Consider the following 24,538-nt stretch of genomic DNA (forward strand, 5'->3'; position numbering starts at 1 on the left):
CAGTGTATGTTCTTGGCAACTTTGTGGAAAATGAGTTCACTGCAGGTGTGTGGATAGATTTATACATAAGTTGTTTTATGGGGTTTTATTTTTTGAATAACTAGTGAAAGAAATCAAAGAACTAAATAACTAGAGACATACCATCCCACGGGTTGGAAGTCTCAACATAGTAAACGTATCAATTCTCCCCAAACTGATCCTAGGTTTTTTTTTTTCAATTCAACCTTTGGGAGCACAGAACATTATCTTAGGTTTAATGAAATTCCTATAAAAATTCCACTAAGACTTTTTATAGACACAGACAAGCTTATTCTAAATGTATATGGAAATGCATGGGCCCCAGAACATCTTAAACAATCTTGACAAAGAATAAAGTGAGGGCAGGGTGCCGTGGCTCACGCCTGTAATCCCAGCACTTTGGGAGGCTGAGGCAGGCGGATCATATGGTCAGGAGATCGAGACCATCCTGGCTAACACGGTGAAAACCATCTCTACTAAAAAACAAAAACAAAAAAATTAGCGAGGCAAGGTAGTCCCAGCTACTTGGGAGGCTAAGGCAGGAGAATGGCATCAACCCAGGAGGTGGAGCTTGCAGTGAGCTGAGATTACGCCACCGCACTCCAGCCTGGGCGAGACTCCGCCCAAAAAAACAAAATCAGCCAGACATGGTGGCACATACCTGTAATCCCAGCTACTTGGGAGGCTGAGACACGAGAAAGGCTTGAACCCAGAAGGGAGAGGCTGCAGTGAGCCGAGATCACACCACTGCATTCCAGCCTGGGCAACAGTGAGACTGTCTCAAAAAAAAAAAAAAAAAAAAAAAACAACTCCACAAAAAAATTTTTAAATTAGCTAGGCATAGTGGCGTGCGCCTGTAGTCCTAGCTACTCAGGAGGCTGAGGAGAAGGGATCTTGAGCCCAGGAGTTTGAGGTTGTGGTGAGCTACGATTGCACCACTGGACTCCAGACTGGTGACAGTGAGACTCTTTCCCAAAAAAAATAAAAATAAAAAATAAAACAATTAACCTCTGGTTACCTCTGGAGGGTAGTAACTGGGAAAGACACAAGAGAGCCTTCTGAAAATGTTCCATACCTTGGTGGTACTTACATGAGTGTACACACTGAACTGTACAATTAAGATTGGTTCACTCTACTGTATATAAATGATACCTTAATACAAAGTTTTTAAAAATAATAAACACGGCTGGGTGCGGTGGCTCACACCTGTAATCTCAGCACTTTGGGAGGCCGAGGTGGGTGGATCACGAGGTCAGGAGATCGAAACCATCCTGGCTAACACGGTGAAACCCCATCTCTACTAAAAACACAAAGAGTCAGCCTGGCTTGGTGGCACGCACCTGTAGTCCCAGCTACTTGGGAGGCTGAGGCAGGAGAATGGTGTGAACTCAGGAGGCAGAGCTTGCAGTGAGCCGAAATCGCACCACTGCACTCCAGCTCAGGACAGTGAGACTCCGTCTCAAAAAAAAATAATAGTACTAATAAATATTTGATGAGTGAATATTTCAATCAATCCTAAGAAACCCGAATATATCATTATGAGGAAACACAGGTTCAGAAAAGTAACTTGACCAAACACAGCAGGTACTTGCACTTTTGTCTCCTGACATGAAAACTGGACTCCAATTTCCATGACTTGTATCTCCTCTAACTAAAACTGCTGCTTGATACAGGATATGCACCTATAAATATTTGCTGACTGAACAAGGAGCATAAAGTTAATTGTTTCCTGTACCATGTGTGTGCATGTGTATTGTTTTTGAGACAAGGCCTCACTCTGTCATGGAGTGCAATGGCATGATCATAGCTCACCGCAGCCTCAACTTCCCAGGATCAGGCAATTCTCCCACCAGAGCCATGTGCCAACAAGCCCAGCTAATTTTTTGTATTTTCTGTAGAGGCTGGGTTTCACCATGTTACCCAAGCTGGTCTTGACCTCCTGGGTGCAAGTAATTGCCCATCTCAGCCTCCCAAAGTGCTGGGATTACATGTACCATATATTTAAATCAATATGCTCAAATTTGATAGCAAGGGAAGCTACACCGCAAAATATATGTAATTTCTAAAAGGCATGTAAATAAATAAAAACCCAGCATAGAACCACTGCAGGCTCAAGGTGGGTATTCAAAGAATCACAGCAGCCGGGCGCGGTGGCTCAAGCCTGTAATCCCAGCACTTTGGGAGGCCGAGACGGGCGGATCACGAGGTCAGGAGATCGAGACCATCCTGGCCGACACGGTGAAACCCCGTCTCTACTAAAAAATACAGAAAACTAGCCGGGAGAGGTGGCGGGCGCCTGTAGTCCCAGCTACTCGGGAGGCTGAGGCAGGAGAATGGCGGGAACCCGGGAGGCGGAGCTTGCAGTGAGCTGAGATCTGGCCACTGCACTCCAGCCTGGGCGGCAGAGCGAGACTCCATCTCAAAAAAAAAAAAAAAAAAGAATCACAGCAGACGAAGGATCAATAAGAAGCATTAAGTAAAGGCTCCCCACAGACACAAATTCCAAAATTTCCAGTGCTTCATGAGATTTAGCCACAGTAAATTACTGTTTTCCACAGTAATTCTAAAAACGTAAATAAGAGAGGTCCCTGATGAGTTCATTTAAACAAGCAAGCCAGCATACAGTTCAACTACTATTTTTTAAGTTACTACCCTTCAAGATGAAGAACTCACTAAAATAATGGTCTATCTTCACTTATTGAACTGAAGCTAAAATGAATTACCACTGACTGCCTATGAAGGAGGAATCAAGTCTGGATGCAGCTTCTTAATCATGACATTAAGGAACAAAATGTCTCCAGAAAGATGCAGAAGCAGGACAGGTACCCCAGTAATGAGACTTATTTCACAGGTAACATTTTGGGAAGTATCCTTGAAAATTCTCAATTTCAGATATTATTTGTCATTTTCTTTCAGCACATCCATCGTCTTGATCTATCTGAAGAAAAATTACTGACAAGGTAATTTAAAATCTTGACAGTCCAGGTACCAAACTTGTCAAAATTGCTTTGAAAGCTTGGGGGCATAGGGACCTTAAGAACAATCCTTTATAAATGATTGACTCTTAGCCCTAAATAGGTACCTAGCACTTTCTTTATTTGGAGACAAGGTCCTGCTCTGTCACCCAGGCTGGAGTGCAGTAGGGCAATCAGCCTTGACCTCCAAAGGTCAAGCAACCCTCCCACCTCAGTTTCCCGAGAAGCTGGGAACCACAGGCACGTGCCACCACACCCAGCTAATTTTTTTTATTTTGAGGGTTTTAAGAGACAAGGTCTCACTCTTGCCCATGCTGAAGGGCAGTGTCACGATCATAGCTCACTGCAGCCTCCACCTCCTGGGCTCACGGGAGCCTCCTGCCTCAGCCACCTGAGTAGCTGGGACTACAGGCAGGTGCCACCATACTCTGATAATTTTTTTTACTTTTTGTAGAGACAGAGTCTCCTATGTTACCCAGGCCGGTCTTGATGCTCCTGGACTCAAGTGATTTTTCTGTCTCAGCCTCAAAGTGCTGGGATTATAGAAGTGAGCCACCACGCCCGGCAGCCAAGCGCTTTAATAACTAAATACGATGAACTTATTTCTGTAATTTTTCTAAAAAGGTAAATGCATACATACACACGCATACATCCCTGATACTTTATTTTCCATTTTTCAGTTTATATACAGCCTCAGTTTAGGACAAGTGTATAACAATACAATCCGAACACGACTTTAGTATCTAGTTTCACAACAACTCTACGTAGTAGATATTCACATCACGATTTTCCACGTGAGGAAACTTATGCAAACAGCTGATAAATTGGTAAAGGGCTAAGAATTGAAGCTCAATCTATCTGATTCCAAAAACAGACTTTCATTTGACTACAAGGCACTTCCTCCCTCGATAGGAAAACAATAAAGACAGAAGCATAAACTTTTCACTTTCTCCGGGTGTCTTTTCTATATGTCAGTGCGATGTAGTGATCAAATGAAAGAACACTGGAGTCCAGCTCCCGGGATTCAAATCCAGCTCCACTACTGCCCAGGACGCGCGCCCGGTTAACGGAGCGGCAGGGCACCAGCCCGCCTGCTGCGGCGCTGAGAAGTCTGCGGAGCTGCCTGAGAGCACCTGGAAACGCGCCGGCCCTGCGGGGGCGAAAGCGTCTAGGACGATAAGGATCTCCAAAGAGAGCGTTGGGGGTTTTTTCGGGGCAAATAATTAGAGAAAACGAGGATCACACAACAAAATAGTAACCCAGCGCGGGAAGGAGCGCAGGCCGGGCGCCCCGAAGCGTGAGGCGGCGCGGACCACGGCCGAGGGAGCTCGGCGCTCGCCCGACGCCCCGGAGGATGCAGGCCGCCCCCCAGGTGTGAAAGGGACCCGCCCGGCAACCGAGGGTGCAAAGCCCAACCTGGCGTTCCGAGGGGCCCTGCGTGGCGTCAGGAGAAACCCAACCCGCGTCCCGAGCCCACCTCAACGTCCGGAGGGACTCACCGTGTCCCGAGCCCACCCGAGCGTCGGGAGGGACCCAGCCCGAGCATCTGGAGAAGCCCAACCCAGCACCAGGAATGGCCCGTCCCGGCGTCCGGAATCCGTCCTGGAATCGGGAGGATCCCAACCCCGCATCCCGAGCCCACTTCGGCGTCCGGAGGGACCCACCTCCGACTTCGGCAAGGCCCGCCCCGGCGTCCGGAGCCCACCCCCGCGTCGCGAAGGACCCACCCAGGCATCAGGAAGGGCCGCCCCGCCGTCGGGAGAGGCCTACCTCGGCGTCGGAAGGCACCCCTCCCGGAGAGGAGTGGGCCGCGGACCCGCTGAGGAAGAGAAGGAGGCAGGGAGGGGCGGGCGGAGCTGTGCACAGTCGGCAGGTACTCACTCGCTGGCGCGGGCCGCTCCGCCGACCTTCCCTAGGTTGCCGGGGGTCGCGAGCCGACACACGTTGGGAGCGCGGGGGGAGGGGGAGGGGCGCGCGCGTCCGATGCCAGAGACGTGCTCTCGGGGCGGGCGCAGGCGCGGCGCGCGGAGACTGAACCAACCCCCGTCGCGGGGGAGCCACCCGGGACGTACCAACTGCGCGGGAGGCGCTGGCCGCCCGGGACCCGGCTCACGCCTGGCGCGATCTCAGTTGCTTGCGGTTTGAGGGAAAGCCAGGAGTAACAACAAACTCAGAGATAGCTGTGGCGTAAAATGTATAGAACGGCCACTTGTGAGGACAATTCCGTGTGGTGAAATTTAAAATGTCCATTTTATGACCCAGCTATTTCACATCTAGAAAAATGTGGAAATGCCGAGTGCGATGGCTCACGCCTGTAATCCCAGCGTTTTGGGAGACCGAGGCGGGCGGATCACCTGAGGTCGGGAGTTCGAGACAAGCCTGGTCAACATAGGGAAACCCCTTCTGTACTAAAATACAAAAATTAGCCAGGCGTGGTGGCGCACGCCTGTAATAACATCTACTTGGGATGCTGAGGCAAGAGAATCGCTTGAATCCGGGAGGCGGAAGATGCAGTGAGCCCAGATCAAGCCACTGCATCCCAGCCTGGGTGACAGAGTGAGACTCTGTCTCAAAAAAAAAAAAAAAGACCTAAAAATAAACATAAGAAAATGTTGGCCGGGCGCGGTGGCTCAAGCCTGTAATCCCAGCACTTTGGGAGGCCGAGACGGGTGGATCACGAGGTCAGGAGATCGAGACCATCCTGGCAAACACGGTGAAACCCCGTCTCTACTAAAAAAAAATACAAAAAACTAGCCGGGTGAGTTGGCGGGCGCCTGTAATCCCAGTTACTCGGGAGGCTGAGGCAGGAGAATGGCGTAAACCCGGGAGGCGGAGCTTGCAGTGAGCTGAGATCCGGCCACTGCACTCCAGCTCGGGCAACAGCGCGAGACTCCGTCTCAAAAAAAAAAAAAAAAAAAGAAAAGAAAATGTTAACGGTGGGGTAATCGAACGTGGAACTACAGGTGCATTATTCTTAGTACTCTTCTGTAACATTTACATTCTGGAATGCCTTTGCCCTATCTCCCCCATGCCACCTACCTCCAACTGATCCTCCAAAACCCTCCTGAACCATTTCTTCCACTGCTTCCTCTAACCTCAGTTCTTTTCTCCTGCATCCTTCCTCAGCTTCTGGGACATTCGATCTCCCACAATATACTACAATTCTTTGCTGTATGAGTCTATATCTCTTCAATAAGACTTGTGAGCTCTGTGAAGACATGATCCATGTAATCCTCACAAGTAGCAATGGGCCTGTCCTAAAGCAAATACTCAATAAATGTTGATTAAATATTGAGGAGTGGGGAGATCAGAAAAGGTTTCAGTGCAGGGCCAAAAAGATCCCTTTAGGGCATCTTACTTCAGGGAAGACTATTAATGCATTGTTGTTGGCAGCCATTCTGCAAACCTGAGGACAGACAGCCTATCATAGGCAGCCTGTAAGATGGCCCTTAATGATCCCACGGGCTGGCAACCACACTCTTGTGTAATCTCCCTTCTTGAGTGTGGGCTATGCTTAATAACTCACTTCTAAACAATAGAATAAGGCAGAAATGATGGCACGTCTTTTCCAAGATTGGGTTATAGAAACTCTGTGGCTTCCTTCTTGGGTACTATCTCAAGTTCTTCATTTGCTCACTCAGGCCAAATGCTGTGCTGTGAGAAATAGCCATATGGAAAGACTCACACGGCAACAGCTTGATCACATCTTGGGAGAGACCTTAAGCCAAAGACCTGTCTAAGCTGTGTCCCAACTCATGACCTATGAAAACTATGTTTATGGTTTTTTGGTTGTTGTTTTTTGTTTTTTTTTTTTTTAAAAAAAAGGTCTCACTCTATCGCCCATACTGGAGTTCTGTGGTGTCATCACGGCTCACTGCAGCTTCAAACTCCTGAGCTCAAGCTGTCCTCCCACCTCAGCTTCCCAAGTAGCTGGGACTACAGGTGTATGCCACCATGGCTAGCTATTTTTTTGTTGTTTTTTGTGAAGATGGAGTCTCACTATGTGCCCAGGCTGGTCTCAAACTCCTGGGCACAAGTGATCCTTCCGCCTCAGTCTCCCAAAGTGCTGGAATTACAGGCATAAGCCACTGCACCTGGCCTATGTTTTAAGCCACTAAGTTTTGGGGTAATTTGTTATATAACAACATACAATTATTTCAGAGCTTAGAAGAGAGGAAAGCAAAAAAGCAGAAAATAGCACAGTTAGGACCCTAAGCATATATACCTGGCAACCATTCAACTTCTGGGTTTTCTATGATGTGAGATAATTAGTTTCCTTAATATTTACACCATTATGAGTCATGTTTTTCTGTTACCTGAAGTAGAAAACATCCTAACTGATATAAAACTAAATGTCCATCATAAGAGAATGATGTATTACATAGTATAGTATATTCATAGAATAACATACAACAATTAAATGAAAAAAGAAAAGAAAAGAAATGAAACTTCTTTGGGAGGCTGAGGTGGGTGGATCACTTGAGCCCAGGAGTTCAAGATCAGCCTTGGCAACACATTGAGACTTTGTCTCTATTAAAAATAAAAATAGGTCTGGCATGGTGACTCACACCTGTAATCATAGCACTTTGGGAGGCCGAAGCGGGTGGATCACCTGAGGTCAGGAGTTCGAGACCAGCCTGGTCAACATGGTGAAACCCCGTCTCTACTAAAAATACAAAAATCAGCCGGGCATGGTGGCACATGCCAGTAAGTCCCAGCTACTTGAGAGGCTGAGGCAGGAGAATTGCTTGAACTCCAGCCTGGGCAACAGAGCGAGACTCTGTCTCAAAAAATAAAATTAAATTAAAAAATAAAAAATGAGGCCGGGCGCGGTGGCTCACGCCTGTAATCCCAGCACTTTGGGAGGCCGAGGTGGGCGGATCACGAGGTCAGGAGATCGAGACCATCCTGGCTAACACGGTGAAACCCCGTCTCTACTAAAAATACAAAAAATTAGCTGGGCGTGGTGGTGCGCGCCTGTAGTCCCAGCTACTTGGAGGCTGAGGCAGGAGAATGGCGTGAACCCGGGAGACGGAGCTTGCAGTGAGCCGAGATCGTGCCACTGCACTCCAGCCTGGGCGACAAAGCGAGACTCCATCTCAAAGTCTCAAAAAAAAAAAAAAAAAAAAAAATTATAAAAAATTATACAGATGCCGTGTGGCCAGAAAAAAATTAAATAAATGAACAAACAATTAGCCACATGTGGTGGTGTGTGTCTATAATCCCAGCTACGCGAGAGGCCAAGGCAGGAAGACCTGTTGAGCCCAGGAGTTCCAGGTTGCAGTGAGCTATGATCGCACCACTGCACTTTAAACTGGGTGACAGAGCGAGACCTTGTCTCAGAAAAAAGAAATGAAACAGATCTACATGTATCATCATGCATAGATCTCAATACATGATATGAATTTTAAGAAACAAGTGGCAGGATAATGTAATGTCCATGAGAATAGAAACTTTATTTGGTGTATTGCTGTATCGTCAAAGTTAGAACAATGCCTAGCACAGAGTAAAGTAGAATGAATGATATGCTCATTATGATTCCATTTGCATAAACACATATTCTTACGCAAATAATACCATATGTTTTTGAAGGTAGTAAATATATCTAAAAGTATTTCCATAGGCCTAGGAAGATACAGGGATATGTAATAAACACATAATAGAGGATACTTTTTTTTTTTTTTTTTTTTTGAGACGGAGTCTGGCTCTGTCGCCCAGGCTGGAGTGCAGTGGCCGGATCTCAGCTCACTGCAAGCTCCGCCTCCCGGGCTTACGCCATTCTCCTGCCTCAGCCTCCCGAGTAGCTGGGACTACAGGCGCCCGCCACTGCGCCCGGCTAGTTTTTTTGTATTTTTTTTAATAGAGACGGGGTTTCACCGCGTTAGCCAGGATGGTCTCGATCTCCTGACCTCGTGATCCGCCCGTCTCGGCCTCCCAAAGTGCTGGGATTACAGGCTTGAGCCACCGCGCCCGGCCCTACTTTTTTTTTTTTTTGAGAGGAAATCTCACTCTGTCACCCAGGCTGGAGTGCAGTGGCATGATCTGCCTCCCGGGTTCAAGCGATTCTCCTGCCTCAGCCTCCTGAGTAGCCGGGATTACGGGCGTGCACCACTGCACCTGGCTAATTTTTTGTATTTTTAGTTTCACCATGTTGGCCAAGCTGGTCTTAAACTCCTGACCTCAGGTAATCTGCCTGCCTCGGCCTCCCAAAGTGAGCAACCAGGCCCGGCCAGAGGATACTTTTGAAAAGGGAGCTAGAGGTACAAAATTGGGAGTGGACAAAAGGAACCTTAATATATCTGTAATGTTCTAATTTTATTTTAAGAACCACTACTGGACCAAGTGTGGTGGGTTATGCCTGTAATCCCTGCACTTTGGGAGGCAAACATGGGGAGATCACTTGAGCTCAGGAGTTCGAGACCATTCTGGGCAAAATGGCAAAACCCTATCTCTACAAAAAATGCAAAAATTAGCTGGACTTGGTGGCTTGCACCTGTAGTCCCAGCTACTTGGGAGGCTGAGGTGGGAAGAAAAGAAAAAAAAAGAACTACTACTGTGTAATTCTACTGTGTAATTTAAAATGAATACACTATAAGCTGGGCACAGTAATACATACCAGTAGTCCCAGCTACTCAGGAACTGAGGTAAGAGGATTACTTGAGCCCAGGAGTTCAAGGATGTAGTACACTATAATCATCCCTGTGAATAGCCACTGTACTCCAGCCTGGCAACGTCGTGAGACTCCATCTCTACAAAAAAATTTAAAACTTAGCTGGGTATAGTGGTGTGCACCTGTAATCCCAGCTACTAAGAAGGCTAACATGGGAGGATCCCTTGAGCCTAGGAGTTCCAGGCTGCAGTGAGCTATGATTGAGCCACTGTACTCCAGCCTAGGCAATAGAGTGAGACCCTGTCTTTAAAAAAGTAATAATAATTTAAAAAAAAAAAAAAACTCTTAGAAGAAAACATATGGGAAAATCTGCATGACCTTAGATTTGGCAATAATATCTTGAATATGACATCAAAAGCACAGGCAACACGATGAAGAGTTCTGGAGATGGATGGTGGTGATAGCTATACGACATTATGAATGTATTTAATACTGTTGAACTGGCCACTTAAAATGGTTACAGCGGTAAGTTTTATGTTATGTGTATTTTACCATAACAAAAAAACAACTGGGAAAAAAGCATAGGCAACTATCCTCTTGTCTCAACCTCCAAAAGTGCTGGGATTACAGGCAAGAGCCCCTGTGCCTGGCCACAAAGGTCTTAAATGGACATCTCTCCAAATAATGTATTCAAATGTCCAATAACTACATGAAAAGATACATAATATCATTAGTCATATCAAAACTACCATGAGCTCTTTCTCCCTTTGTCCGCCATCGTAGTCTATGGAGGTTGACTCCAAACCTTGCCATGTCTTTTCACAAGATTTTCAGGATCAAGCAATTCCTGACCAATAAACAAAAGCAAATTTTGCCCACTCCCCAGTGGATTCACATGAAAACTGGTAATAAAATCATTTACAGCTGGGTGCTGTGGCTCACGCCTCTACTCCCAGCACTTTGGGAGGCTGAGGCGGGTAGATCACTTGAGGTCAGGAGTTCGAGACTAGCCTGGCCAACATGGTGAAACCCCCATCTCTACTAAAAATACAAAAATTAGCCGGGCATGGTGTCAGGAATCTGTAATCTCAGCTACTCAGGAAGCTGAGACAGGAGAATTGCTTGAACCCGAGAGGCGGGTGAGCCGAGATCCCGCCACTGCAGTCTAGCCTGGGTGATAGAGCAAGACTCTGTCTCTAAAATAAAATAAAATAATGTACAACTCCAAGAAGAGACACTGGAGAAGAACTAAGCTGTTCAGGTGTATGACTTAACCCTTGCCTGGCATAGCCTTAAGTCTTATCTACAATTTGGTATCTTATTGCCACGCAGAGTCTGTTCAGTCTTCTGATCTCTATTTAAATGTTAATACTGGTCCGTTGTGTCTAAACAACAAAAGGGAGGGGGTACAATGAGGCATGTCTGACCTCCCATCCTATATGGCTGGGAACTTGGTTTCTTCCCCCCGCCCAGACGGAGTCTCGCTCTGTTGCCCAGGCTGGAGTGCAGTGGTGTAATCTCGGCTCACTACAAGCTCCTTTTCCCAGGTTCACGCCATTCTCCTGCCTCAGTCTCCCCAGTAGCTGGGACTACAGGTACCCACCACCACGCCTGGCTAATTTTTCGTATTTTTAGTAGAGACGGAGTTTCACTGTGTTAGCCAGGATGGTCTCAATCTCCTGACCTCGTGATCCGCCCGCCTCGGCCTCCCAAAGTGCTGGGATTACAGGCGAGAGTCACTGCGCCCGGCTGGAACTCGGTTTCTTTAAGGTTTCTTTGGGTTCCCCTTGGCCAAGAGGAGGTCCGTTCCATCGGTTGGGGGCTCAAGATTTTTAGTTTACAGGTATTTTGTTCATTTGATTAAAATATATAATTAATAAAAAGAAAGCCAAAGCCTAGGGAGGCAATGTATTCATACTAGCTTTCTATGGCTGCTACAACAGATTTCCTCAAATTTAGTGGTTTAAAACACTTTTTTTTTTTTTTTGAGACACAGTCTCTGTTGCCCAGGCTGGAATGCAGTGGCACGGGCTCACTGCAGTCTCAAACTCCCAGGCTCAAGTGATCCTTCCACCCCAGCCTCCCTAGTAGCTGGGATTACAGGCACTTGCCACCACATCCAGCTAATTTTTGTTTTTGTAGACAGAATTTTGCCATGTTGCCCAGGCTGGTCTTGAACTCCTGGGCTCAAGTGTTCTGGCCGCCTCAACCTCCCAAAGTGCTAGGATTACAAGTGTGAGCCACCACGTGCAGCCTCACAGATTTATTCTTACAGTTCTGAATGTTAGAAGTTTGAAGTCAGTTTCGCTGGGCTGAAAGTCAAGGTGTTGGCGGAGCTGCTACTTTCTGGAGGCTCTCTGGGGAAAATCCATTTCCTTACCTTACTCATTTTCTGATGGCTACCTTCATTCTTGGTCTTGTGGCCCCTTCCTCCATCTCCAAAGTGCAATAATCCAATTTTTGCTTCCATCATTACATCCTCTTCTCTTTCTGACTGACTCCTCCTGCATCCCTCTTATAAGGACTGTGATTACATCCTGCCCACACAGATAATCTCCCCATCTCAAGACCCTAAACTTAATCACATCTACAGAGTCCCCTCTGCCAAAGTAACATTCACAGGTTCTGGGGATTAGGACTTGGACATTTTGGGGAGCCATTATTCCAACTACTCTTGCCCTTCCTGTGGTTGAGTTACATGAGCCAGTATTTTTATTATTTTTATTTTTTATTTTTTATTTTTTTTTTGCTTAAGCTAGTTCAAGTTAGGTTTCAGTCATTTGTAACTGACACTCTTAATTTAAAAATAGATCTTCTTAGCCAGGTGCGGTGGCTCACACCTGTAATCCCAACACTTTGGGAGGCCGAGGCGGGTGGATCACCTGAGGTCAGGAGTGTAAAACCAGTCTGGCCAAGATGGTGAAACCCTATCTCTACTAAAAATACAAAAATTAGCTGGGCGTGGCGGCGGGCACCTGTAATCCCAGCTACTCAGGAGGCTGTGAGGCAGGAGAATCTCTTGAATCCGGGAGGCAGAGGTCGCAGTGAGCCAAGATCACACCATTGCACTCCAGCCTGGGCAATAGGAGTGAAACTCCATCTCGAAAGAAAAAAAAATAGATCTTGCCTTGGCGGGGCACTACGTCTCATGCCTGTAATCCCAGCACTTTGGGGACAGAGGCAGGACGATCACTTAAGCCCAGGAGTTCAAGATCAGTGTGGGCAACATAGTGAGACTCATCTCTACAAAAATAAATAAATAAATGTAAAAAATAAAAAATAAATAAATAGGTCTCTCTCACAAGATAAGGGACGTCCAAGAATTGTGTGTAATAGGCTGGGCACAGTGGCTCATGCCTGTAGTCCCAGCACTTTGGGAGTCCAAGTGGGGCAGATCTCTTGAGCCCAGGAGTTCGAGACAAGCCTAAGCAGCATGGCGAAACCCCATCTCTACGAAAAATACAAAAATTAGCTGGGTGTAGTGGTGCCCACCTGTAGTCCCAGCTACTGGTGAGGCTGAGGTGGGAGGATCATTGGAGCCTGGGAGGTCGAGGGTACAGTGAGCTGTGATCATCCTACTGCACTCCAGTCTGGGCAATAGAGTAAGACCCTTCTCAAAAGAGAAAAGTAAAAACAATTTTGTGTAATAAACAAAACATTCTTTGGAACTAAGCTTTCACATCACCTGTTCTCTAAATTTATCAATATCCTATCTTTTTTGGTTTTTTTGGTTTTTTGCATGGTACTTTACATTAAATAGGGCAACCCAAAAGCCCAAGAGACAAAAGCAGCCAGGCTCGGTGGCTCACACCTGTAATCTCAGCACTTTGGGAGGCCGAAGCAGACAGATCATTAGGTCAGGAGTTCAAGACCAGTCTGGCCAACATGGTGAAACCCCGTCTCTACTAAAAATACAAAAAATTAGCTGGGTGTGCTGGTGTGCGCCTGTAATCTCAGCTACTCGGGAGGCTGAGGCAGGAGAATGGCATGAACCCAGGAGGTGGAGGTTGCAGTGAGCCGAGATCGTGCCACTGCACTCCAGCCTGGGCAACAGAACGAGACTCCATCTCAGAAAAAAAAAAAAAAAGCGACAAAAGCAGCAAAGAGACAACTGTCACTTCACTCATGTCCTCCAACCTCCTGAAGCTGATCACACTATTTTTCAAAACATCAGGAAATGACTGAAGGTTCAAGCTAGATGGTCACAGTGATTTCAGGCCAACCACTGCAGGTCTGGGATTCCCAGTGCTCTGTTTAGGGAGATTTTCTACATCCTGGTGACTGACATCCAAATCTGTTTTTCCTGTTCTGGTTCCTAGCATCGAATCTCAATTGCCTACTTGACTTTTCCACCTGTATGTCCCACGTAAAGTTAAAACTCAGAACATTCACAACCAAATTTATTATCTCTCCCTCGAAATCTGTATATTTAACACATTATTTGTCTCTCTTAGTTACATTACTATCCACTCTTTTCCTCAAGCTATAAGCCTCCTAGACCACCACAAAGCCCCTCTCGCCACACATTCAATGGGTCATGGAGGCTTACTGACTTCGAACCTGACTTCAGGGCCAGGTGCAGTGTCTCACGCCTGTAATCCCAGCGCTTTGGGAGGCCGGGTGGATCCCTTGAGGCCAGGAATTCGTGACCAGCCTGGCCAACATGGAGACATTGTATCTACTAAAAATACGAAAATTGGCCTGGCGCGGTGGCTCAAGCCTGTAATCCCAGCACTTTGGGAGGCCGAGACGGGAGGATCACGAGGTCAGGAGATCGAGACCATCCTGGCTAACACAATGAAACCCCGTCTCTACTAAAAAATACAAAAAAATAGCCGGGCGAGGTGGCAGGCGCCTATAGTCCCAGCTACTCGGGAGGCTGAGGCAGGAGAATGGCGTAAACCCGGGAGGTGGAGCTTGCAGTGAGCTGATATTCGGCCACTGCACTCCAGCCTGGGCAACAGAGCGAGACTCCGTCTCAAAAAAAAAAAAAAAAAAACGAAAATTAGCCGGGCATGGTGGCAGGCACCTGTGATCCCAACTACTCAGGAGACTGAGGCAAGAGAATCACTTGAACCCAGGAGGTGGAGGTTGCAATGAGATGTGATTGTGCCACTGCACTCCAGCCTGAGTGACAGAGCTAGACCCTATCTAAAAAAAAGAACCCAAAAAGCACACAAAAAGAAAACACACTGAATCAATGAAAAAAATCAATTATTCCATAATGATATTTAAAAAAGTAAAAACTCATTTGTGCCCATTCAAAGTAGACGTTTAAACAGGCTCTTAAAAATCGGTAAGGCAGGAGGATAACTTATGGCCAGGAGTTCCAGACCAGCCTGGGCAACATAGTGAGACCCCCATCTCTACAAAACATTAATAATAAAACTAGCCAGGCTTGGTAGTATGTGCCTATAGTCCTAGCTACTTCGGAGGCTCAGGCAGGAGGATTGCTTGAGCCATGGAGTTTAAGGCTGCACTACTGCACTCCAGCCTGGGTGACAGAGGGAGATCTTGTATCAGAAAAAAAAGAGGGGGGTGGCCAGGCACAGTGGTTCATGCATATAATCCTAGCACTTTGGGAGGCTGGGTGGATCAGCTGAGGTCAGGAGTTTGAGACCAGCCTGGCCAACGTGGCTCTACTAAAAATACAAAAATTAGCCAGGCTTGGTGGTGCACGTCTGTAATCCCAGCTACTTGGAAGGCTGAGACTACTTGGAAGGCTGAGGCAGGAGAATCGCTTGAACCCAGGAGGCAGAGGTTGCAGTGAGCTGAGATCATGCCACAGCACTCTAGCCTAGACAACAGAGTGAGACTCCATCCAAAACACACACACACACACTTTCTGATCATAAGGGAGGAAACTTATTTACGTAATGGAAGGTTTAAACTACCATTACCCTAATCCAGTGGTCAATTTAGCTTCACTTGGCGAATTAATCAGATATGATGTTGTTATGTTCTTCAGATGCTACACAACATGAATCATGCAACATCTCCAAAGATGTATTCTAGCCAGAATGTTTAACTTAAATACACCAAGTGTTTAGATATAACTTTCAGTTAGAGGAAACACAGCCAATAGAGATACAAGCTAAAAACCACGAGGAAAAAAAGCAACCAATGCTTCTCAAACTACAGCACTTACACTGTAATTTATTACAGCCAAAGGATACAAAGCAAAATCAGCACCTGGGATGAAGTCCAAAGGAAACTGGGCACAAGTTTCAAGAGTACCTTCCCAGTGGAGTCACTTAATTCCTCCAGCATCTAATTGTGACAACACTTGTGAAGTGGTATCTACCAGGGAAGCTTGCCTGAGCCTAGGAATCCAGGGTTTTATCAGGGGTCAGTTACATAGGCTGCCTTCTTTACCACTCTGCCTGGTGCAAACCAAAATTTCACACTCCCAGAAGGAAAGCAGATGTTCAGCATAAACTATATTGTTTGCACAAACAGTTTAGACTCACTGAGCTACTTTTGTTTTTTTTTTTGAGACAGAGTTTTGCTCTTGTTGCCCAGGCTAGAGTGCGATCTAAGCTCACTGCAACCTCCACCTCCCGGGTTCAAGTGATTCTCCTGCCTCAGCCTCCCAGGTAGCTGGGATTACAGGCGGGCGACACCATGCCCGGCTGATTTTTTGTACTTTTAGTAGAGACAGGGTTTCACTATGTTGGCGCGGCTGGTCTCAAACTCCTGATCTCAGGCGATCTACCCACCTAGGCCTCCCAAAGTGCTGGGATTACAGGCATGAGCCACTGCGCCCAGCCGCAGTGAACCACTTTTATGTGGAATTTGGAAACACTTCTGAAATCCCAAGTTCCCAGATGCCAACCAAAAGCCAAACTTGAGAGCAGACCTTTCAAAGAGCTACTGTAGTCTCAAACCTACTATGTTAATTATTTTCTGCACAATATGTAATGCTATGGCTGAAACTTGGGGTGGAAGTTGAATGAGTTTGTCAAATGGACAACAGGAGATGGTAGAAGGACATTAAAGGTAATGTTGGGAGGCTAAGGCAGGAGAATTGCTTGAACCCAGGAGGGCGGAGGTTGCAGTGAGGCGAAATCACACCACTTCACTCCAGCCTGGGTGAGAGAACGTAACTCCATCTCAATAAATAAATAAATAAAGGCAATGGGAATAGAATGAATAAAGGCAAAGGGGTGTGAAAGGATGCCCCAGTTGGAGAACCTACCACAGTGCTAAAGTTCATCCAGCGGGGCTTGGTGCTTGAGAGAGTATCGGAAGTGGGCGGAAAAGGAAGTACAATATGCTGGGTCTCTTATACCACGTGACATTTTAACTTTATCCAGTAAGCAATAGGAAGCCATTCAATTACTACAGGTAAGAAAGACTGGGCATGGTGGTTCACGCCTGTAACCCCAACACTTTTGGGAGGCCAAGGCGGGCGGATCACGAGGTCAAAAGATCGAGACCATCCTGGCCAACGTGGTGAAACCCCCCTCTACTAAACCCCCCTCTACTAAAAATACAAAAAAATTGGCCGGGTGTGGTGGCGCGCTCCTGTAGTCCCACCTCCTCAGGAGGCTGAGGCAGGAGAATCGCTTGAACCTGGGAGGCAGAGGTCGCATTCAGCCGAGGTTGCAGTGAACCAAGATCTCACCACTGCACTCACGCCACTGCACTCCAGCCTGGCCAGAGCAAGGCTCTGTCTCAAAAAAGAAAATTATCCAGCAGGCCGGGCGCGGTGGCTCATGCCTGTAATCCCAGCACTTTGGGAGGCTGAGGCAGGTGGATCACTTGAGGTCAGGAGTTCAAGACCACCCTGGCCAACATGGAAACCCCGTCTCTACTGAAAATACAAAAAATAGCCAGGCGTGGTGGCAGGTGCCTGTAATTCCAGCTACTCAGGAGGCTGAGGCAGGAGAATCACTTGAACCCAGCAGGCGGAGGTTGCAGTGAGCTGAGATGGTGCCATTGCACTCCACCCTGGGTGACAAGTGTGAAACTCTGTCTCAAAAAAATAAATAAAATAAAATTACCCAGCCTGAGAAGTGGACTAGGATTGCAGCAAAGATGTGCCCCTGGGTCCCTGCTGGGCATGGTATTTCCGCCGTTCTCCTCAAGAGCGCCCCTTCTGTTCTGGACCAATCTCAGGTTCTGATTCAAACAACACTTCTTTACATCCTGTTAGTAAAAGCTAATCTGTGGCCACCTCTAATAGTTTGAGATATATTCTTAGAGATGAGAAATAAAAAGACTATTAGGAGGTAACCCAGATACCATTCTGATCCCCACATGGTGAATTCATTGTCCCACCCCATCCACACTAGCCAACTACCCTTGACTGTCATCTCTCTTTTTTTATTTTTTTGAGATGGAGTCTTGCTCTTCTTGCCCAGGCTGGAGTACAGTGGTGCGATCACGGTTCACTGCAACCTCCGTCTCCTGGGTTCAAGCAATTCTCCTGCCTCAGCCTCCTGTGTAGCTGGGATTACTGGCTCCTGCCACCATGCCTAGCTAATTTTTTTATTTTTTAGTAGAGATCGGGTTTCACTATTTGAACTCCTGTCCTCAGGTGATCCACCCACTTGGCCTCCCAAAGTGCTATGATTACAGTCATGAGCCACCGCACTGGCCTTTTTTTTTCTTTTTTCGAAGACAGAATCTTGCTGTGTCACCCAGGCAGTAGTGTAGTGGTACAACAGCTCATTGCAGTCTCAAGCGATCCTCTCACCTCAGCCTCCTGAGTAGCTGGGACCAAAGGCACACACCACCATACCCAGCTAATTTTTTTTAATTTTGTAGAGATAGGGTCTTGCCACATTGCCCATCATGGTCTTGAACTCCTGGGGTCAAGCAGTCCTCCCACCTCAGCCTTCCAAAGTGCTGGGATTACAGGTATGAGCCACCATGCCCAGCCTAATCTCTATCTCTGTTATAGCAGTTAAAACATACTCTCTGATATTACATACTCAGTAGATACTTTTATGTCTATCACTAGATTAGACATACTAGAGTTAGAAAAACTAGAGTTTGAGGCCGGGCGTGGTGGCTCACACCGGTAATCCCAGCACTTTGGGAGGCCAAGGTGGGCAGATCACATGAGATCAGGAGTTTGAGATCAGCCTGGCCAACACGGTAAAACCCCGTCTCTAATAAACAGACAAAAATTAGCTTGGCGTGGTGGTGCATGCCTGTAGTCCTAACTACTTGGGAGGCTGAGGCAGGAGAATTTTTTTATCCTGGGAAGCGGAGGTTGCAGTGAGCCGAGATCACACCATTGCACTCCAGCCTGGGTGACAAGAGTGAGACTCTATCTCAAAAAAAAAAAAAAGAAAAGAAAAGAAAGAAAAACTATAGTTTAATCTCTTTGAGAGTAAGAACTATATCTTAAGCCCTATAGTTTAATTTGCACATGCACACACACAGTCAGTATTTAAGCAACTGAAATGTATGCTGAACTGTAGCTAGTTCCTGTCCCTTAGCAAAGCCATTTCCCTGGGATTGTTCATCTCCCATGGCAACAATACACAGTAGGATGTGTTGGAAAATAGTTCTCATTTTCCACAAGGAGGAAATAAAAAGCCAGCCCAACAAATATAAGGCATCACCTGCACTGCCAGGTCCCAGCAAGGAGTCCAGGCCTGGGCCGTTCTTAGAAGCACTCACACAAAGACAAAATAGAAAACTGGTGACAATGAGGGCTGTTCAGACCCTCAGCAGGGTAGCTCAGGACTCTGCCTCTATGGCACAGGGGATGAACCCTGACAGCACTCATTGGAGAATAAATGGACATTATTTTGAGCATGTAATTGGATTGGGAGTGGTGGGGGTGGAGGGGTTGTTTTCCAATAATATGCAAAGCAACTTATATACTCCACTCCCAGGATTTGTTACATAGTATTCAAAAATATCCTTGTGGGTTCTGCCACTTCAACAAAAATCCCCTCTATCCCTTGGATTATCCCTGAATAACTTATGCTATGCAAGTATGAGTAACCAGAACTCTTCTTTAAGATAAATGAGGCCGGGCGCAGTGGCTCACGCCTGTAATCCCTGCACTTTGGGAGGCCGAGGCGGGCGGATCACGAGGTCAGTAGATCGAGACCATCCTGGCTAACACGGTGAAACCCCGTCTCTACTAAAAATACAAAAAAAAAAAAAAATTAGCCGGGCGCGGTGGCGGGCGCCTGTAGTCCCAGCTACTCGGGAGGCTGAGGCAGGAGAATGGCGCGAACCCGGGAGGCGGAGCTTGCAGTGAGCCGAGATGGTGCCACTGCACTCCAGCCTGGGCGACAGAGTGAAGACTCCGCCTCAAAAAAAAAAAAAAAAAAAGATAAATGAGTAGTTTGTGACCACCCTGGCTAACATAGTGAAACCCTGTCTCTAAAAGCAAATAAATAAATAAAAAGAGAATAAGTAATGTGCAGTCACTGGCTTTTAGGCTGGTCATCTGGTGTTGGCAAAAGGACATAGATTTGCAATCTAAGGACTAGTGTTCGAGCATGGGCTCTGTACCTAACTAGCTGTGTGATCTTGACAAAACCTTTACCTTTCCTAGTCTGTTTCTTTATCATCACTTACGAAGAAATCCCTAACAGAAACCACGCTGAGGATTAAATGCTATAATGTAGGCGCTTTGCAAACTGTAAAGCACTGCCCTGGGCTAAGTGTGTGGTTAACACCAGGAATCCCAGCACTTTGGGAGGCTGAGGCAGGAGGATCACTTGAGCTCAGGAGTTTGAGACCATCCTAGGCAATATAGGGAAACCCCTGTCTCTACAAAAAAAAAAAAATTTTTAATTCTGGGCAAGGTGGTGTCCACCTGTAGTCCTTGCTACTCAGGAGGCTGAGGAACACTTGAGGGTGGGAGTTCAAGGTTACAGTGAGCTATGATCATACCACTGCACTAGTGAAACCCTGTCTCAAAAAAAAAAAAAAAAAAAAAAATTGCAGGCTGGGTGTGGTAGCTCATGCCTGTATTCCCAGCACTTCAGGAGGTCGACGCAGGCGGATCACCTGAGGCCAGGAGTTCACAACCAGCCTGGCCAACAAGGTGAAACCCCGTCTCTACTAAAAATACAAAAAATAGCCGGGTATGGTGATGGATGCCTGTAATCCCAGCTACTCAGGAGGCTGAGGCAGGAGAATCGCTTGAACCCAGGAGGTGGAGGTTGCAGTGAACTGTGATCGTGCCACTGCACTCCAGCCTGGGCAACAGAGACTCTATCTATAAAACAAAACAAAACAAAAAAGTTGTAAAGCATTGGCCAAACATCAGTCACGTACTGTATTGGAAAATTGGAAGCTCTGAGACCTGAGGCCTGATATAGAGCTGGTGCTCAGTATTTGTAGAATGAATAAGGAAATACTTGTAGTATAAATGACTAAATTACACCAATGAGCTATATGATCTCAAGCAAAAATAATTCATATCTGTCTCTCTTTGGCCTCGTCTGATACTACTTTCCCCCTTGTTCACTGGGCTCCAGCCATGCTTTCCTTTTTCCTGTTCCTCCAACACATCAAGCTCTCTCCTGCCTCAGGGCCTTTTTACCTGCTGTTCTCTCTGCTAGAACACTCTTGCCCAGCTTTTTGCATGGCTACCCCTTCTCATTAATCAGGTCTTAGCTCAAATGTCATTTTCCCAGAGGCTTCCCCTGACACCACCCTGACTAATGTTCCTAACACATCATTCACCTGAGATATATTCCTGTTTTATCTTCTCCTTAGCACTTATTACTGTTAACCTTTTTTTTTTTTTCTTTTTTTGAGACAGAGTCTCACTCTGTTGCCCAGGATGGAGTGCAGTGGTGCGATCTCGGCTCACTGCAAGCTCCGCCTCGCGGGTTCATGCCATTTTCCTCCCTCAGCCTCCCGAGTAGCTGGGACTACAGGCGCCTGCCACCACGCCTGGCTAATTTTTCTGTATTTTTAGTAAGGATAAGGTTTCACCGTGTTAGCCAGGATGGTCTCGATCTCCTGACCTCATGATCCGCCTGCCTTGGCCTCCCAAAGTGCTGGGATTACAGGCGTGAGCCACCGCGCCCGGCCTACTGTTAACTTTTTTATTGTAGTCTCCTCCACTACAATAAAAAATACTAGAGTTTCCCTGTCTTGTTCACTACTATATTTCCATGCTCAAAATATCATCTAGCTCATAGTAAATTCTCCGTATTTGAACAAATAAGGTTGAAATAAGCTAGTAATATTAAAAACTTCATTCATTAAACAAATATTTTGTATGTACCTAGGAGGGTCCAGGTTCTATTTCAAAGTGCTGGAGATTCAGGTACAATGAAAAGAGACAAAAGGCTGGGCGCGGTGACATGTGCCTGTAATCCCAGCACTTCGGGAGGCTGAGGTGGGACGATTACGAGGTCAGGAGTTCGAGATCAGCCTAGCTAACATAGTGAAACCCTGTCTTTACCAAAAATACAAAAATTAGCTGGATGCAGTGGCATGTACCTGTAATCCCAGCTACACGGGAGGCTGAAGCAGGAGAATTGCTTGAACCCGGGAGGCGGAAGTTGCAGTGAGCCGAGATCGCATCACTGCACTCCAACGTGGCGACAGAGCAAAACTCCGTCTCAAAAAAAAAAAAGAAAAAGAAAAGAAAATAGACAAAAATCCCTGCCTTCCTGGGGCTTGCCTTCTAGTAGGTAGACAGACAATAAACAAGATAAAAAGTAAAATATATATGAAATAAAGCAGGAAAGGAGGACATGAAGTATGTGTGGAAAAGTAACATTTTAGATGATAGCCAGAGAAGGTATTTTAGATACAGTAGCCAGAGAAGGAAGTGGGAGACTGAGCCATGAAGATATATGGGAGAAATGCACCCCAGGAGGCCTGTGTAACCGGGACAGGAATTAAGGAGTTGGAGACTGAGTGATACATCAGGATCAGGGAGGTTAAGTGAAGTCAGATTGTACAGGGCCTTGTTGGTCAAAGTAAGGACTTTGGCTTTTACTAACAGTGAGATGGGAAGCTGTTGGAGGATTTGAGAACCTAAGTGTCATGATCTGACTTGTCATAAGAGGATCCCTGGGACTGCTGTGCTGTGAATACCAATGAGGTGGCTACTACAATAACCTAGGCAAGAGATGATGGCTCCCAAAGACACGGGAAGGAGCAGCTCTGGGGTTGGAAAATAAAATTTGGGGTCTGACAGCTACATTGGAGAAGCCTATTAGCCATTCGAGTGAACTGTGGAAGAGGCAACTGGATGTGTACAGGTCCGGAGTCTCAGGGAAAATCAGAGCTGGGAGCCGGCACTTGGAACTCAACAAGTAGAATCTATTATTAGTAATACGGAACCTCAGCTGTACTACTACTTACTAGCAGCGAACTGTTGAGTTAACCATTTCTAGGTTCTGGGCCTCAGTTTCCCTGTAAATGAAATGGCGAAAACACTCCCACATAACGGAACCTTGAGAACGAAATGAAAAGTATCAAGGGCTGACCGTGAGGAAGGTGAGAGTCCTGAGCCAAAACCGTACTAGCCTCTCCGGGAGGGGGTGTCACTGCTGCGGAATCAGCGACAGGTTTCCGAATCCACACCACACGCTGGGGGTACCAGAGGTAGCAAAGCAAAATAAGCGCCAGGTACCGCACGGCAGCGCCCAAACCTCGCGAGATTTGTTGGCCGGACCAAGTACCACTCCCCCAATCTCGCGATATTTAGGCGCCTGAGCGGCTCTCCACCGGCGAGGGTTTGCGGGGAAGATGGCGTATCCCGCGCCGGCCACAGTGGAGGCCGCAGACGGCGGAGGGGCCGGGCGTTACAACAGCTCGGAGGAGCTAGAGGGCCAGGAGCCGGATGGGGTGCGCTTTGACCGCGAGAGGGCGCGCCGCCTGTGGGAAGCCGTGTCCGGTGCCCAGCCGGTGGGTAGGGAGGAAGGTGAGTCGGGGGCTTTGGAGGCAGGAAGCCCCTCACCCGCCTGCGCGGCTCGCGGGGAGCTGCGGAAGCGCCTGCGGTCACACCCCCCTGGCCCGCCTCCTTGCGTGCTGCGCTCCGGGACCCCCAGACTTGTGCTCCCCATTCAGGCGCGGGCACCCCAAGAATCGGGCCCCCAGCGCGCTGAGGGTGATCACGGCCGCTCACGCTCAGGCCCAGAGCTTTTCCCCTCCTCCTTCATCAGTCACTACAGCGCAGTTTTTCCCGAATTCGAAGATCGTCATCCCTATGCTTGTCGGAGACCCACAGTCTTTGCCATCCCCGTAATTCAGGCCGAGTGCCCCTCGCCACTCCTTGACTCCTCATCGTCCCAATCTCCAGATTTCCTCGTAGAGCCTCTTGCCTCCCTTCTGTCAGGCCTCACACTTCCGAGGGCTCTGGAAGGCCTTCTCCTTACCCCCGGGTTCCTCCTGGTCTTGGTGACTGAGCCGTGGCTTACCCGTTTTTAGCTCTCTGGCTTCTACTTGCTGGGTTCCTTATTCTAAGGTGGGGACAAGGAGACTGAGAAACTGGTCTGGGTTCGCTTTGACTCCAGCTTCTTTGTGTTCTACACTTGACCCAAAGTTGCTGAGAACAGTATAAGCAAAGCCACGTCAGGGGTCACTTCTGGGCCGAAGTGTGCCAGCTTGCTGCGCACTTGACCTGAGACTGGGTAAGATGGGATGAAAGAAAGAGAAGGATGGGAAAGAGCTGTTCTGACCTTCTTGTGTGACTCCCTTCACCGTCCTTTACAGAGCCAGCTGCTTAATGCTAACCCAAGTGTCCAAGAACTCTATCTGGGCTTCTCTGCTAACCCTGTCAGGTATCTGGAGGGAAATCAGATTTCTCCAGTGATTTGTTTGCTTGCTGAGCAGACTTGTCATGGAAAGTTTAATATGCTATTTGTCAACTGACTGCCCTGGATAAAATTGAAATTTGGACCATATCTAAGGAACATATGTTTAAATTAGGGGTGATACACAGACCTATACCCTGGTATATAATTCTCCAATTTAAAAACAAGTCTAG

At 47.2% G+C, this 24,538-nt stretch overlaps 2 protein-coding genes across 9 annotated transcripts in view; one reads left to right on the forward strand and one right to left on the reverse strand.

Annotated features, from left to right (window-relative positions):
- UIMC1 (ubiquitin interaction motif containing 1) overlaps window positions 1–4,751 on the reverse strand; it is a 97,027-nt gene extending 92,276 nt beyond the window's left edge. Inside the window, exon 1 of the mRNA XM_077937465.1 lies at window positions 4,493–4,751. The gene's annotated coding sequence lies outside the window, so the exon portion shown is untranslated. The remainder of the gene's footprint in view (window positions 1–4,492) is intronic.
- The window catches only part of ZNF346 (zinc finger protein 346), an 81,362-nt gene continuing 61,536 nt past the window's right edge, over window positions 4,713–24,538 (forward strand). For 7 of the 8 annotated variants that reach the window (XR_013395021.1, XR_013395022.1, XR_013395023.1 and 4 more), the window contains exon 1: window positions 23,256–23,473. Coding sequence is in view for 4 of the 8 variants with exons in the window: in XM_077937464.1 (XP_077793590.1) it covers window positions 23,299–23,473 (175 nt within the window). In the remaining 4 variants the exon portion in view is untranslated. Of the gene's footprint in view, window positions 4,867–23,255; window positions 23,474–24,538 lie in introns of those variants that run through there. The other variant, XM_077937463.1, reaches the window with a different exon arrangement.

Source organism: Macaca mulatta, chromosome 6, assembly GCF_049350105.2.
Source record: "Macaca mulatta isolate MMU2019108-1 chromosome 6, T2T-MMU8v2.0, whole genome shotgun sequence".
Classification (NCBI taxonomy): Eukaryota; Metazoa; Chordata; class Mammalia; order Primates; family Cercopithecidae; genus Macaca; species Macaca mulatta.